The sequence below is a fragment of the Oncorhynchus mykiss genome, chromosome 6 (assembly GCF_057628025.1).
Source record: "Oncorhynchus mykiss isolate SJ-2025 chromosome 6, ASM5762802v1, whole genome shotgun sequence".
NCBI classification, from domain to species: Eukaryota; Metazoa; Chordata; class Actinopteri; order Salmoniformes; family Salmonidae; genus Oncorhynchus; species Oncorhynchus mykiss.
The window spans coordinates 71,150,602-71,167,167 of record NC_143027.1 but is presented as its reverse complement, the minus strand read 5'-3'; the positions used below and the strand labels follow the sequence as shown (position 1 = coordinate 71,167,167).

General features: G+C 43.4%; 2 protein-coding genes and 1 long non-coding RNA gene across 22 annotated transcripts in view; 2 read left to right on the top strand and 1 right to left on the bottom strand.

Moving 5' to 3' along the window:
• Positions 1-2,605: 2,605 nt before the first annotated feature.
• Positions 2,606-4,427, top strand: LOC149983071 (liprin-beta-2-like). The gene is made up of 2 exons (XM_090239455.1): positions 2,606-2,717; positions 4,171-4,427. Exons 1-2 carry the CDS (start codon positions 2,654-2,656, stop codon positions 4,425-4,427), a joined length of 321 nt encoding a protein of 106 aa, XP_090095581.1. The 5' UTR covers positions 2,606-2,653.
• Positions 4,428-5,312: 885 nt separating this feature from the next.
• Positions 5,313-16,566, top strand: part of ppfibp2a (PPFIA binding protein 2a) — a 37,394-nt gene continuing 26,140 nt past the window's right edge. For 3 of the 20 annotated variants that reach the window (XM_090238756.1, XM_090238754.1, XM_090238755.1), the window contains exons 1-7: positions 5,451-5,816; positions 8,279-8,365; positions 10,889-11,002; positions 13,103-13,234; positions 14,810-15,097; positions 15,465-15,557; positions 16,369-16,477. In XM_090238756.1, the coding sequence (XP_090094882.1) occupies positions 5,769-5,816; positions 8,279-8,365; positions 10,889-11,002; positions 13,103-13,234; positions 14,810-15,097; positions 15,465-15,557; positions 16,369-16,477 (871 nt within the window). In that variant the 5' untranslated portion in view covers positions 5,451-5,768. Of the gene's footprint in view, positions 5,817-8,278; positions 8,366-10,888; positions 11,003-11,469; positions 11,889-12,825; positions 13,028-13,102; positions 13,235-14,809; positions 15,098-15,464; positions 15,558-16,368; positions 16,478-16,566 lie in introns of those variants that run through there. The other 17 variants (XM_090238759.1, XM_090238757.1, XM_090238769.1 and 14 more) reach the window with 13 other exon arrangements.
• Positions 5,421-6,336, bottom strand: LOC149983070 (uncharacterized). The gene is made up of 3 exons (XR_016496845.1): positions 6,234-6,336; positions 6,006-6,046; positions 5,421-5,510 (listed from the first exon to the last, which is right to left on the bottom strand). It is a non-coding gene; the product is annotated as an uncharacterized LOC149983070 (long non-coding RNA).

Here is a 16,566-nt window from a genome sequence, read left to right as displayed (position 1 = left end):
AGGTACTAAATGATATCTTAACCGCCATCGATAAAAGACAGTACTGTGCAGCCGTCTTCATCAACCTGGCCAAGGCTTTTGACTCTGTCAATCACCGTATTCTTATCAGCAGACTCAATAGCCTTGGTTTCTCAAACTGCCTCGCCTGGTTCACCAACTACAGATACTAACTAACTAACAGATAACTAGATAAGATTTGTTACTTTGGTCCCAGCTCTCTGCAGGTCCTTCACTAGCTCTCCCTGCTAGGTTCTTGGCCCTCACTAGCATGACAACTAAATACAGGCACAGACTGTGTGTGGAAAATTATTTAAGGCTAAGACTACAATACAACCCAACACTGCAGAATTATGTGAATCCTTTCAAACACACCCTTCTCATTAACCTGTGGTGAGTTATTCACAATTTTCAAATAACAAATAAAGTTGTATTTGTAAAATGGCTGAATAAAGACCAAAATTGTTGATTATTGTTGTATTATTATTTGTGCCCTGGTACTCTAAGAGCTCTTTGTCTCTTCCCACGAGCCGGGTTGTGACAAAAACTTAAACTCATTATTTTGTTTAATAAATGTATTGTATAGTGTGTATGTGTGGCAGGCTTACAATGATGGAAAAAACAACATTTGAGAGTGCGCTGATCCTGGTGCTAGAGGGGGTACGCAGATGGAGGTTGAATGTTTGAAGGGGTACGGGACTATAAAAAGTTTGGGAACCACTGGTGTAGAGGAAAACAGTTTCTACCCCCAAGCTGTAAGACTGCTGAATAACGAAACAAATGGCCACCCAATTATTTGCATTGACCCCCCTCTTCTAACTCTATTTCTTGAACCTTATTGTTGGTTAAGGGCTTGTAAGTCAGCATTCCACGGTAAGGTCTAAACCTGTTGTATTCGGAGCATGTGACACATACAATTTGATTTGATTTGTAAATAGACCAAATAAGAGGATTACACGATTACATCTGTGAACAGGGGATGTAATACAATGTGGCAATGTGCAATGTACATTTTCCTGTGAGTAGGTTTGTGTGTGTGTGCGCGTGTGCGTGTAATTATACAGCAAATAGTCCAAAACAGGTTGTAGTGACAGAGATGATGGCTCTCCGTTCTGTCTACAGCATCCATACGGTTTTCACTTGGACTTTGTTATGACAGCCATTGGTCCATGTTTGCATTGGTTATCAGTATCCAACTGTCTGTCATCCTGTCCTCCTACAGTATGTCCGTCTGTCAGTACAAGGCTCTTATGTGTCCTCCAAATAATGCCTTGGTTGTGCTACCCTAGTGTAGCCAAGCATGACAGCTCTTTAAAATCATGGTATTCTGTGTTGTGTCTAACTGTCTGATTGACAGTGACATAAGGTAAACTGTGGATGCTATACAGAAATGATTGTGACTGAGTCCTGCTGGTCAGTACCATCTTTATACTGATTCAACCTTGTTTCAGTATTTTATAACTTCCGTATTCTCAGGCTGAGGGAAACATAAAAGCCATAAAAATCATACCAGCCATGAAAAAATAAAGAAACACAAGACAATTAAGAAAAATAGAAATATTAGAACGAGCAATGTCAGTCCAGAATATAAGTATCTAGGGTGTAGGCAAGAGTACTGGGTGGTAGCCGGCTAGTAACAGTGACTAAGGTTCAGGGCAGGGTACTGGGCAGAAGCCAGCTAGTGGTGATGATTCAACAGTCTGATGGCCTGGAAATAGAAGCTGTTTTTCAGTCCGTTGGTTCCAGCTTTGATGTACCTGTCTCCACCTTCTAGATGGTAGCAGGGTGAACAGGCTGTGGCTCGGGTGGCTGAGGTCCTTGATGATCTTCTAGGCCTTTCTGTGACACTGGCTGCTGTAGATGTCCTGAAGGGCAGGCATTGTACCTCCAGGGATGCATTGGGCTGACCGCACCATCCTCTTGAGAGCCCTGCGGTTGTGGACGGTGCAGTTGCCAGTATACCAGGCAGTGATAGGACAGCGAGCAGTGTGAATGTGCACCCGGCCCGCCACAGGAGTCGCTAGTGCGCATTTGGACAAGGACATCCCTGCCAGCCAAACCCTCCCCTAGCCTGGACGATGTTGGGCCAATTGTGTGCCGCCCCATGAGTCTCCCGGTCGCGGCCGGCTGCGGCAGAGCCTGGACTCGAACCCAGAATCTCTAGTGGCACAGCTAGCACTGCAATGCAGTTTTTCGGGAGGCCCACAAAAACACAAACAATGCTAAGGTTGGTATTCCATCCCAAGTGGAAAGGACTGCTGACAATGGCATGAACTCCGCCCGCAAAATGAGAGGAATATTTAAAGCCAAAAGTCACATCCATGGAGGATTTTTACATGGGAAAAAGGGCTGGGGCAGCTGTTGTTGTTTTGCTCTAATTTTGATCTAAGAGGTAAAGAGTACTCCCTAAAGCTCCAGTCATCTGAGTACTGATTAGATTCTCTTTGACTGATTTTACATTTTAGTTCATGATTGAAAACTGTCCCATCTCTTACTCGCCTCCATTCGGCTCCTTCTGCCCCTCTCCGTCTCTCTCAAACCCTCCTCTCACCGGCTCTACTCTCACTCGCCGCATCCCCCTCCTCCTCTCTCTATTTCAATTTCTACTAGTGCAAGGTGATCCAGTGAGTAACAGTGTATGAAGTAGCCCGTTGCCATGACGTCAGATGCCAGCCACATGCTGGAGGCAGCCTTGGAGCAAATGGATGACATTATCGCTGGTAAGTTTCAATTTTATTAAGACCTCTTCAAAGACAACCCGGCTTGCAATTACTGCTCTCTCTAGACTGGTATTTGACAATGTCTTGAAGGTTTCATTGAGATTTAAATAGATTAACTTAGGACTGTTACATTGTGTTCAGTTCTTTCTAAGCATAATCTAAAAAATGGTTTACTTTAGATTTTACATGAAATGAGGAAAGGAAAGTTCCTCTTGTGATCTTGAAGTTTGAGATCCTGGGATTGAGTTTGTTTCCATCTAGAGCAGATTTTACCGGGGGAAACTCGCAGGTTTTGAATAGATGGTCCTTGTCAGTAGGCTACTGTATATCAACCTTCCTGCTAGTTTTTTAAGCTGCCTCTCTTCTTCCCCCACTTGATCTATTCCATTCATACCCTATCATTTTTATTAGGTTTACATTTTGATCATTTAGCAGACACTCTTATCCAGAGAAACTTACAGTCAGTGCATTCAACTAAGGTCCATAAATCCACATGTCACAGTCATAGAATGTAAAAACTTCCTCAGTAAAGCAGCTGTCAGCCAGATCGGTGCTAGAAAGACAAATACAAAAGTAAGGTTTGATTTATTGTCTCTTCATCCTTGTCTGTAGTTGTCCACCTTGCTCTATAACTAGCTCTCTCTCCATGTTGTTCAGCTCTCCTTGTTTTCTTACAGGGGTGATACATTTCAATCACCACTGTTTGTCACAACCACAGCAGTATATCTGATGACTCTGTTGCGGTTCCTAATAATAGAGATAGCATAGTGCTAATGACCCACAGCACACTGCTCTAAGACTGAGAAGATAATGACCTCACCCATAGAGATAGTCATACAGGCTAGCATAATGCTAATAATGAACATTCTAGCAATTCCCATAATAGGCATGCATCTAAGGTGACATGAGATCATGAATATCTATATATGTGCAGACTAGTGCAACATTTAAAAGACCATCAGAGCACAGCACTTTGACCCACTGCCTTTACTCATCGAGGCGGTCAATACAACATACAATGTCTTTACAATATCCCTATAGAGAACACTTTCAAAGCTGACAGCATTCAGGCACTGTAGAAGATAGCATTGTAGTGGGAGTGTGCCCTCCAGTGGTCTGGCTAGGTAGCAGTTGGGTGTTTTCAATTATTTCACACAGTATGTTGATGTATTCAGTGACTCGCTTTGGAAATTCAAACTGACATGAGACATTGATCATCACATAGTACTTTCACTCAGCAATCCTGACAGCCTGTTTGTGGAGCGGTCACATACAATATATTCAACACCGAACAGTTTATAGTAATCAGATTTCAGAAAATCAAAACAAGTCAAAATTGATTGCTAGACTCTGGGATAGCTAGCGTTAAGGCTCTGATGGCTGTATCTCCACTATGATTTTTGCCCTAACCCTAACCATAACTCTAACTTAAATTATTTCATTTTATTGGCAGGAGGGTTCTGCGAGGCCTTCTTGAAGTTTGGGGCCCAGGGTTACCCCTCCCAGGTTTCGGACTCTGCCCTCATTCCTGCCCTGACCTCAGCCATTACCCCCGACATCAGGGTGCTACAGCTGGTAGAGGATCTCAGGGTAGCCCTGGAGGGCCAGGTGGACCAGGAGTCCATGAGGAGACAGGTCCCCATAGACACAGCACACACCCTGTTAGAGTGGCTGGAGAAGGGAGGGGTGAGTACCTTCAACACAGCCTAAACTCACTTCACACCCTAAACTGGCTAGTGTGGTGTATGTTTTTCAGGAAACCTTGTTTCTGGGTTCCATTGTACAATACATGGCTACAATGATCAAATCTGTTCTGCAGTAACGGCAGCTATTGAATCAAGCTCACTTCCAACAGCCAGAAGGGCAGCAGGTAGCCTAGCATTTAAGAGCATTGGGCCAGTAACTGAAAGGAGGCTTGAGCAAGGTAGATAACCCCCAGTATTTATAGGGTACATGAAGGCATAAGGTCTGTTTTGTGGTGGTCTTTATTCAGGGGTGGATGCCCCCTCCCATCCCCTCTTCACCCAGGAGTAGGAGCCAGAGCAGGGGTCTCTCATCTGCCACTGGTAATGAGATCCAGAGGTAGCTGCTGCTCAGACTGAGAGCAGTTAGTTCCCCTCCTCCATCCCTTCCTCCTCTTTCTTCTCCTTATCCACTCCTTCCTGCTTGCATTTTGATGTTGGTTTTATTTGCACATAAACTTTATCACATACTTACTATGCACATTCAGGGTAAGGAAAGGAACATCTGATACTCTCCCCACCTAACTCCACTTCAACTACTCTATCCCCCTCCCTCCCCTTCCTATTCTCCCTTTCATCCTCCTCACCTACCCTCCATCCCTTCCCTCCCGCCTATTTAATCTCCTCTTTCTCTTCCTCCTCCCCCTCCTCTCTGTCTACCTACCTTTCTTGGTTCGTACCACATCTGTGACAAGCATGTATAGCAGAATGCTCCCTCTCTACGGTGCCCCTTTAGAGAGATCACAAAAGTAGCTACATCGAGGGGTACTTCAGAGAGAGAGAGAAAGGGGGGGATACAGACAAAAATAACCAAGTGATAATGTTTGTGTATGAGACGGAGAGGGAGAGCGATGAAAAGAGAGAGACGGACAGCAAGAGAGAGAGAGGGAGTGTGTTTGTTTGTGTGTGTATGTGCGTAAGAGAGAGAGAGAGAGAGAGAGGAGGAGAAGAAGACTAGTCACTTCTCAGCCTGCCTCTGTCTGGGCTCCAAACCGCACAGCCAGGGTCCGCACCAGACACAGCACACCACAGGGTCCCCACTACAGTCTCTCTGCAGCAAGAGAGAGGGAAGGAGGGGAAGAGGAAGAAGATAGAAGGAATCAGGGAGATCAACAGTGATAAAGTATCTTTCTTTCTGAGCTCTACTCTATTAATCAATCTCTTGTCTATCGTGCTCTTGCTTCCTTTTTTGCTCTCTCTCTCTCTCTCTCTCTCTCTCTCTCCCTCTCTCTCTCTCTCTCTCTCTCTGGATAAGTTACAGTGTAGAGTTTTAGGGAGGATATAGTCAAAGCTACAATGGGCCAACAGAATGGAGTATAACATAGATTTTTATAAGCATTTTGCCTGGCTGAAAAAGGTAAGAGACTGAAGTTTCACTTTCATGCATTTTCCCTGCTAATACATCTGTACTGCATCTGTATAGAGGAATCTGGTTATTGTTATTACAGTGGAATTCCTTGCATACTGGAGATGCACATGGAGAAAGACTTGTGTTGTGGAGTTGCTCATTGTAACACAGTTAGAAACATTGATAGTATAGACTCACCTGTTTTGACCATAAGCTGGAAAGTTGTGCGTCGTACTGTCCTAAAAAGCAAAAAGGCAGTAACTGCTCGTAGCGTGGAACTGAGAAAATGTCTTTAATTTACCTTGGTTTCACAGTAACCTTATGCAGTTGCTGCTAGCATGACCCCCATGTTCTCCAAAACACCATACAATATAGGCAGGATACTTGTCCACATGATTAAGCATGTATTTAATGTAGCAAAAATACCTTGTTTATTTTATCTTGTTCGTACTGGCCACCCATGGGAATCCAACCCTGGCATCTACCAATTGAGCCACACGGGACCCAACTCTCCCTGCGATTCTTTACTGTACAGGAATAATACAATATTTTACTTATTTAAGTTTAGTTTATTTTTATGTTTACAGGGACATTCAGTAAAAGTGTCGGTTTAAGCCAGCCAACTAATTTTCAACTGCAGTCCCTGGGCAGGTTCTTAAAACAATTACAATACAGACAAACATTGAGCAGTGAGCACGTGCAGAGCAACATAGAACAAGCAACACGTAGCATGCAGAACAATAGCAAAAAAAGCAACAAAACAAAATACATAAAAGCAACAGTGTTTCCACACCTCACACGCTACAGACAACATGGAAAGCGGTAATAAACAGCTGGGGATTATGTTCACAAGCATGACTGGCCTTTAGCCATGTCTTTGTTTTTTGTGAAGGTGGGATAGGTGGCGCAGTTGTGTGTGTCTGATGGCAGTGTGTTCCAGACATGGGAAGCTCTCACAGAGAAAGCAGATGAACTGATTGAGATGCTGTTCCTTAATGGAGCTATACCCATAACTCTGCAGGTGATTAGGATTGGATGAGCTCCTACATAGCCTTCATACATGGTACGATAACAGGAAAACTTTATTTCAGTATAGTTCAATTAGCTATATGGCTAACCTGTCAATCCATCTGTTGAGGAACTTTTACTGAATTTCAATGAAGAATATGTAGGCTAATCTGAGTCTGTGGCTAAATGGATGTTATCTAGGATAGAAGGAAAACATTTAAACGTGTCACTGAATGGGAACCAGATCTGGTATGGTGAGCTTGTGCACCAGGCTTAACCTGTTTCACGGTCCCTGCGGCCAATCAGCAATCAAGGTCCCAGTGACCAATCACTAATTAAGGGCAGGAAACATGTGTCGGGAGATACTGGGATTCGTGAAAGGTAAACACCAGACAGGTCAAGAGGTCATAGTACCTGAGGAGAATAAATGAATGGATGAATGGATGGGCAACATGTGTTTTCACTTCAGACTTTGTCCTTCCTCTGGGGGCACAGTACAGGAAGCACCTGAAATAGACCTGATAGAACTAGACTGGATGGAGTTATGATCAGCCCATTCCTGAATTCTCCTTCACCATCTTGTTGTCATTAGGGAGACGTTTTTAGCTCTTTGCTGGCTGATCCCATCTGGACCTCGTTGTCACGGATTAACTTGGACACAAAATGGCCTGATAGATGATAATATACAAAGGCTTTTTCTCTCTCTTTCACCAAACTGACTTGCTTATTTGGACTTGTTTACAGGATGTTTATGTTGCGCAAATATTTGTTATTTGCAGCCTTTGAAATAACTGAAGAGAATGCATTTGCATATTCTATTGTTCAAAAGATATATGGCTAAACGCATCATTTGTCTTCTTTTTCCTATGACTCTTGAAGGAAGTTAAACTCCGGCCACATGCTGTGGATTCTGAATCTTCAACGGTTAGATCTGCAAGAGTGTTCTTACATAGTCTATTAAAGGTTTAATGGTATTTCACAATTACTGTAAACCACTTGAGCTGGTTGGCTCAGCCTCAAAGTTGCTGTGCCACAAACTTTCCATGGTTGTGGTTGAAAAAAGTCTGGATTTCTCAACAATTTCTTCTAATTTGGTTTCATACATGAACGGCTAAGCCATTATTTAGGAAGGCATGAGGGCTTGCAACCTTGGTTCGAGAAGCAAATATCAAATTCTTAGAATACTAAAATATTCATAATAATTTAATGAAAGCTTAAGAAGCATAACCCTCTTACAGAATTCCACACTCACGACCTTCTCACCCCACGGCCACAATAGGTTATATGAAATGTGATACCAATGCTGTGTGTGTGTGTGTGTTCTTGTTGTTCTCTCCAGTCTGAGCTTTCATTTCAGGGAGCCCTGGTTCAAGGTAGAGCTGACACTGTGGGTAACTCCTCTCACTTCACAGATGTACTTGTACTGACCACAAATTGACCAGTAACTGACCGCTCCTCTGTAGGTAAACCAGCAGTCCCCTGTGAACGGCGAGACTAACCAAGAACGATTGACACGCTTAGAGGGAGACAAAGAGTCCCTTGTCCTCCAGGTAAGATTACCTTATGTCATAAACAGTGTATGCATGTGTATGTTTTGTATTTGCCATAATGCATGTGTATTTTTAGCTATCTGTGTCTGTAGGCATGTGTGTTTTGCGGCACATTGGCATATAAAGGAGTTGTTTGTAATGTTTATATACCCCTCACCTACAGCAATTATTATTTCAATTCAGCTGAAGTTGAATCCCCCGAGTTGAATATGAGCCTACTGATATACAAGAGGATACATTACACTGCATTGGCCCCCTGGTGCCCTCAATAAAATATAAACAGTAGTAGCTCTATCATGTATCAGTCATGACAGAGGGAGGGATAGAGAGAGGGAAAGAGGGAGAGGAAGAGAGACAAATAGAGAGAGAGAGAGAGAGAGAGAGAGAGAGCTGAGAAAATAAGAGTCTCCTCATCCAGCTGGTCCTGTTGCTGAATTCACAAAACTGTTCTACTAACACACTGAAGCCTCAGGGCCAGAACATCCAATCATCAGAATAAACCACATTACAACACAGTCAAAACTACATTGCTTATTGGGAAACAAAAGCCCAACACAAAATGCAGTGCTATCCGGCCCTAAATCAACAGTACACTGTGGCTATTTGACCATGGTTACTGATCAAAACCTTGACAAAGTACAGGCTCAGTGAGCACAGACCAACCTGCACATGTCCTCTATATTGTTATTGTTCAATGGTTGACAATATTGATTATTATTATCTTAATATTGTAAATATCCAAAGTAAGCTTTGGCAATATGTACATAGTTACGTCATGCCAATAAAGCACATTGAATTGAATTGAGAGAGATGTAGAGAGAGACAGAGAGAGAGATATACAGTGGGGCAAAAAAGTATTTAGTCAGCCACCAATTGTGCAAGTTCTCCCACTTAAAAAGATGAGAGGCCTGTAACTTTCATCATAGGTACACTTCAACTGTGACAGAAAAAATGCAGAAAATCACATTGTAGAATTTTTTATGAATTTATTTGCAAATTATGGTGGAAAAAAAGCATTTGGTCACCTACAAACAAGCAAGATTTCTGGCGGGAGAGAGAGATGTAGAGAGAGAGAGAGAAAGAGAGAGATGTAGAGAGAGAGAGAGATGGCGAGAGAGAGAGAGTGATGTAGAGATGTAGAGAGAGAGATGTAGAGAGAGATGTAGAGAGAGACAGAGAGAGAGAGATGTAGAGAGAGAGAGAGAGATAGATGTAGAGAGAGAGAGACATGTAGAGAGAGAGAGCTGTAGAGAGAGAGAGAGAGATGTAGAGAGAGAGAGAGATGTAGAGAGAGAGAGAGAGATGTAAAGAGAGACAGAGAGAGAGATGTAGAGAGAGAGAGCTGTAGAGAGAGAGAGAGATAGATGTAGAGAGATAGAGATGTAGAGAGAGAGGGATGTAGAGAGAGACAGAGAGAGAGATGTAGAGAGAGAGAGAGAGACAGAGAGAGATGTAGAGAGATAGAGATTGAGTTGTACAGAGAGAGAGATGTAGAGAGAGACAGAGAGATATGCAGAGAGAGAGAGAGAGAGAGAGAGAGAGAGAGAGAGAGAGAGAGAGAGAGAGAGAGAGAGAGAGAGAGAGAGGGATGCTTCACCCGCTTTGACAATGTTAACATATACTTCCCATACCAATAAAGCTCCTTGAATTGAATTGAATTGAGAGGGGGGGTGATTAATCCAGTGTTGTTGTGTTGTTTTGTTGAACAGGTATCAACAAGGGTTAGGAACAAGGGCAGTACTTCTTATGTTTATGTGTGTGTGTGTGTGTGTGTGTGTGTGTGTGTGTGTGTGTGTGTGTGTGTGTGTGTGTGTGTGTGTGTGTGTGTGTGTGTGTGTGTGTGTGTGTGTGTGTGTGTGTGTGTGTGTGTGTGTGCGTGCGTACACTAGTCCGCAGGGCTTTTGAGTAAGGGTTTTTCTGCAGTCAGGTCCAGATTTGCTGGCTACAACACACCTCTGTTCATTCACAGATGTGATGTCTTGTTGTTGTGTATAGGTCTCATGTACACACTAACGTGTTCCTCCACTAAACTCCATCTGATTGGCTGGTTGAGCCCCGCCTTTGTAACCGATTGGCTCTTTCCCTAGTTTGTTTTCTCAACAGCTGTATCTATATCATGAGTAGTGCAGAGCCGGCCTGATGAGTTGAACTGAGAAAACTCATAAAGGACAAAGAGTCCTTCATTCAGCTTTGTAAATATTTGTTATCTGGCAGTATGAAGGGTATATGAATTAAGGTGCTGATATGTTGTGAAATGGATGGCAGGCAGAGAGAGGTGATTTTAATGACTGGGAAAGTGCATGTGGATGTTGGGGTTAGATAACTTCCCAGGTGGAGGGTGGAGCCAGGAAAGGGGGAAGGAAGGAGCAAAGGCAGGGAGGGAGAAAGAGAGTGTGGGAATGAAGCATGAACAGAGGTCAAGGGGGTTGACAACATTGAAAGGAGGGTGTCAGAAATGTTGAAGTATTGCTGCCTGCTGGTGTGACTGAGTTTCTCCTCCATTCCACACACACACACACACAGGTGAGCGTTCTGACGGACCAGGTGGAAGCTCAGGGAGTAAAGATCAGTGATCTGGAAAGTTCTCTGGAGGAACATCAACACAAGCTCAACTCTACAGAAGAGATGCTGCAGCAGGTAAGGACCTCACACTCTGCTCCTCTTCCATCCATACAAACCTATGAACTGCAACCTTGTCTCAGTTTAGACTGGCTTCAGTATGATATCAACTTCCTCGTTTTGTATGGTTATCAGGTTCCCTTCCATACAGTTCCTGTCCACTTTCAAACAGTTCCTGTTTCTATTCAAACAGTGTTCTGAAAGTCTGCATCACAGCAGCACAAATATCATGCCTTCTTCCTTAGACTGACATCATGACATTTGCTTTATGTATGACTAGAATACTTTCAAATAATGCATGTGTGAGTAGAGGACATTTAGATTTAGACACACTGTCTCCTAGCAGACTATCTAGGAGTCTCATGGTAGACTACCTCCTAGAGAGTCCAGTATCCCAGGAGGAAATTCCTCCCCAGGATCCCAGTGAGCCAGGCTCTAGATCTCTGTGACAACCCAAATATTTAGTGTGGTCTGTTCCCATCCAGGACTGATTCTTGGAGTGGAGCATCCGTCCGCTCTGGAAGGTTTGGTCATGGTGCTCTGCTCTAGGGCTGGCCTGACTGGGTAGGTGTGCACAGGACAGAGAGCATAGTCGGTCACACCCATAACCACCCAGATGAGGTTGGACACATCGCCTAATCTCACATGGACTGAGAGATTAAGAAGCAGTGAGAGAGAGAGAGAGAGCAGGGATGAAGGGAGTGCTCTGTCATCAGTAGAGGTGGTGTCCATGTCTTCCACTCCTGTGAGGTGCAGTGGAGTTCAAACTCAGAGCAGACATGGAAACTCAGTCAGAATCAAGGATCCTCTTTACAACTGTGCTAAGATAACTTCATGACAGCAACATCTTTAGCCTTCATGCATGAAAAGGACTATTGTCAGTCCATACAAACTGGAAATTGAGGTAGGACAAACTTAGCATACTAGTGAGTTGTTTTTGCTACAGTATATCATCCTTCCAAGGAGAGGCTTTCAACTGCTCCAAAGTTCTCCCAAATAAATTCTGTATACTATGCAGACTTTGTTAGACTCTTCAAATGCCTTCAATGCGTTTCATTTGGTAGCCATTGCAAACTTCAATTCTGTTGCAAAAAGTGTATTAAACAGAAACGTGAGGGACCTACCTGAATTTGTCCAATTGAAATTTTGTTTTGCTCTGTTTGTTTCCATTTGGTTCTTAAACTGTAAACAGTTTTCGTAATGAATACACCCCTGGTTAACTCTGTACAGCAGGGTTGTTTTGAAGGGCCGGGTTTGTTTCCATGAGATTTGGTCATTATGAGGCTTTGGACCTGAGCCGCAAATCTCTTACTAGTGACACAGCTCTAATATTTTCCATGTGCACTCTCCCAGAAACCTCTCAGAAACCCAACCCTTTTTGCTTCAAAATAGCTACATTTTTAAATGCCCATGGTCGGCCTGCCTCAGTGCTTCGGATATTTTCTTTGGACCTTTCTAAGGCTGTGTTTACGCAGGCAGCCCAATTCAGATATGTTTTCACTAATTAGTCTTTTGACCAATCACATCAGATCTTTTCACATCAGCGCTTTTTCAGAGCTGCACTGGTCAAAATACAAAAGAGTGAAAAAAATATCAGATTTGGGCAGCCTCTGAGAATTTGCACTTGCCTGAAATCAACATAATTAGCTGTTGAGAGAAATGGGGACTTTCAAAGGGGACAGTTTTTCTGATAAAGAGGGATAATTAGTGTATCAAGCAAGGTCCTAATCAGTATGTTTGATTGATAGCAATTCTCATTCGAATAGGAAGGTATATGCTAAGCCTCTACAGTACTTCTAGTTGTTGTTGTATGGGAACTGTGGGCTCTTTTACGCTCTCCTATGCATGCTTTGTGCTTGCCTTTGAGAGGGGCAGTAAAAATAGTGCCCAGAAGCTGTGTATATTTAGCTGTGTGGACTGCGTCTGACAGCAGATGGTTTGTCTGACTTTGAGAGAACTGAGCAGAGCTAGACGATAGCTTCTTTAGTGTCCAGAGTAGAAGTTCTGTTTGAGATTGGTGTCTTTGTACTACTGTCTCTAACGGTCAGTGTGTGTGTGTGTGGTCTTTAACCATTTGCATGATTGGTGTATTAACACGTGTGTCTCCCCTGGTGGTAGGAGCTCCTTAGCAGGACGTCACTGGAGAGTCAGAAGTTGAATCTGATGGGAGAGGTGTCCTACCTGAAACTGAAGCTGGTGGACATGGAAGAGAAACAGTTTCATGGAGTAGAGAGGCAGCACAAAGCAGAGGTAAGGACACACACACATAAGGAGGGATGATGAGTAATACTAAGCTTAGGTATGACAGAGGAGGTCAGAGTTGAGTCCCTGAGACAGACTAGCATGTCTGTGATTACAACATCTGGCAGGTTTTTATTTGTTTTTAGACTAATGTTGCGCTTGAACAAGTATAGGGAAGTTGAATTCTGTCAGGACTCTAAGGGGGTTTGTTTCATGTCCCTTGTGACATATCTGTTTAGTGAAGTGAGCTTCACAAGGAAATGACAGGAGTGTATGTAGAAGTCCTGTTCATGTTTTAGGAGACCCAACTATGTATTCAGCAGCTGACTTTATGACAAACATACTTTTAAAGACTGAGTAAAATGTACTCTACCCTCTTCCTGGACTACATGGAGAGAAGTTTCAGCTAGCTCTCAGCTAGAGTCCTAGCTCTGTTTTTAGTTCAACCTGAAATGTATGTTTTCTTAAGCCCATATGGTATGTTGGGTTACCTACACCCATCACCACATGAAGGTCCAACATCTTCCTCCGAACTATTGCAAAACATGGCTTGTCAATGAGCCTTTGTGCCCCAGAGCACATCCATACTATGTGAAGCCGTGCTGGCATGATGGATGACTGGGTAAACCTGAGGGTGAGTAGACTTTAACTCGGCGACAGGTTTTACGTTTCAGTCTACAGTTCTGATGTTGTTGAAATCATGACTGGCCTATTGTGTGAGATGCAGAGGAAGGTGTTAAATGAGGCAACCCCACCCCTTTCAAGACTGAGTAGCATAACACAGGAAATGATCCATACCTGTGGTTTGTAATGTAGAGGATATTCAGTAGGTTCAGTAATTTAAGGACATGTGGTGCAATAGTCTTTCTGCTCTGGTCATGTTCACACACTGCCTTCCCTATGACTGCTTTCTGGAGAGAATGAAACCTCTGCTTTGAACATTCCACTGATGTGCCATGTGTGACCATTCAAGCATACAGTATGCATGTGAATACGCACACACATTGACACTCTCACTTTGGAGGCCTCCCTGCTCTGGAGCAGTCACTAAGCTCATGGTTATATATAGCTGTGGACAGCTCTCCATATATCTGTCATATCCTCTATACTGGACACCATGTGATACTTCCACAGTCCAGGCATAGCTCTATGGTTGTTTACGCTCTAAGTATGAGAACTTGCCTTGCACTAATGGACTAGACTGTTTCTTTCATGTGGCAGTAGCATACACGTGTGTGTGTGTGTGTGTGTGTGTGTGTGTGTGTGTGTGTGTGTGTGTGTGTGTGTGTGTGTGTGTGTGTGTGTGTGAGATTAGGTACCTCCTGTACCTAATCTATTTACCCTGACAAAACAATTTCACAGGCCCAGAGTGTGTTTAGACCTTACAGACCTGTTTCTCATTGTGGTTCACTCAGACATTTAAACCCAAAACAGTGCATGGCTTTAAACATTCCATTTATTATGTAAAAAAATGTGTTAGTATATCGTTGAGGAACACCACACACAGTCCTTCCCTTTTTTCATTCTTCCTCTCATTCTGTGTTTATTTAAATTTTCCTTATTTCTCTCTTCTTTGTGTGTCAGAGTGTCGTAAACTTGATTAGTGAGCTGCAGGAGCAGATGTGTAGGTTTCAGCAGGAGATCAATTGCAGGATCCGGGAGAAAACAGGGCAGGCTGACAGCAGCCTACAGAAGGCCTGCGACACTTGGTCCACGGATGCCCAAAATCCAGACCAGGGGCTCGCCTGTGAGGGTAGCCCAGAGGAGGTACACAACAGTGGGCTGGAGGAGCCTCCTGACGTGATCCCATTCTCAGGCGTGGAGAATAGCTCCAGTACTTCTGAGGAGCAGTGCTGCTGTGGAAGCGAGAGTGTAGGCAGAGAATGTCTGCATGACCTTTGATCCTAAGCATGTAGTCGTCCATCACTGTGTATGGCATGATCCCAAGGCTCTGACACTTAGATCTGTGCTTGCACTAAGGAACCCCTCACCACCAAACTTGCACATGCATAGTTCATGAGACCCAATGCAATCCCATTTAGTGTGTAGATAAGGGGGTTGATCCATGCACAGTACTGCATCATTTTTAAGAGGCATTTCATTGTGGTGTTATGAGAATAGTTAGCAGATACAACTCATGGACTAATTGACAGTCTCCAGACTATTAAAACAATCCCTTATCTGTTGATGTACATTTGTGACAATGACAAGTTGTATATCCTCTTATCAATGTCCCCAGGTCAAACTTCAAGAGCTCAGACTTCTCAAGGAGAAAGTAGACTATCTTGAAGACCAGAAGTCCCAGTATGAGAGGAGACTCAAAGCAACAAAGGTATAACAAACATACATTAGCCTACCTCCTCTCCTGTTATGTCTAGACTGTACTAGTAGTGCCCAGATTCCTCTGCTAACTGCAGTTTTCCTAAACTCTGTCCAATCTGCTTTTCTGCCCAGTTAGATGAGTCATACAGACACGAAAGTCATTCACAAAAGCTTATTTTCTTTACAAATCTGCTGACCATTTTCTTTGTAGAAATGGATTTAAATGGTGGCACATTCCCTTGGTGGTTTCTCTTGGCGGTTAAACAATGCCTTGGTTAACACACCCCATTGCCATACCTCGCTGGCTCTCTACCTGGCTCTCTTTTGCTCACTCTTTCACTCCCTTGCACTCTCCAAACTCTCAATTTCACCTTTTCCTGAACTGCTTCATTGAGCCATTTTTTAAAAACTTTCACTCGGGACAGATGTGAATCTCCTTTTTGTTCATATGTATTTTAACTTTAATCACTGCTAGTCTAACACATTTTTGACTACATTATCAGGCTATATATGGTCATGTGGGATGTGGATGCGCTACTATGAACTTCAGTCTGCCCTATATAAACATATAGCCTGCTCTGGAAAGATGAACCAGCCAAATCATGTAAAAATCAGCTTTAGATTTCAAGCTTGAGTGTGTACTTATAAGCATTTTGCTGTACCTACTACAACATCTGCTAAACAGTTTACGCCACCAATAAACATTGATTTGACTTAGTCTCCAACAGTTGTATGAGGATTATGTTATGTATGTGTTGTCTTTCTGAGAGCATAAGAGTGTGGTAGCTTATGCATGCTCCTGATTCCCCCCAATCACACAGGCAGAGCTATCAGACCTCCAGCAGCTTCTGCTCAGTAAGAATGCTGAGATAGACAGCCTGCACACACAGCTCCTGGCCAGACCACTGTCCACTGAGACCTCGGAGAGAGGTAAGCACCCAAACAAACGCTTCTTCCAAACTGAGTAACTTTAATACAGGGTTTGTTCTGTAATGAAGGAGCAATGTGTCCTTTCTTGG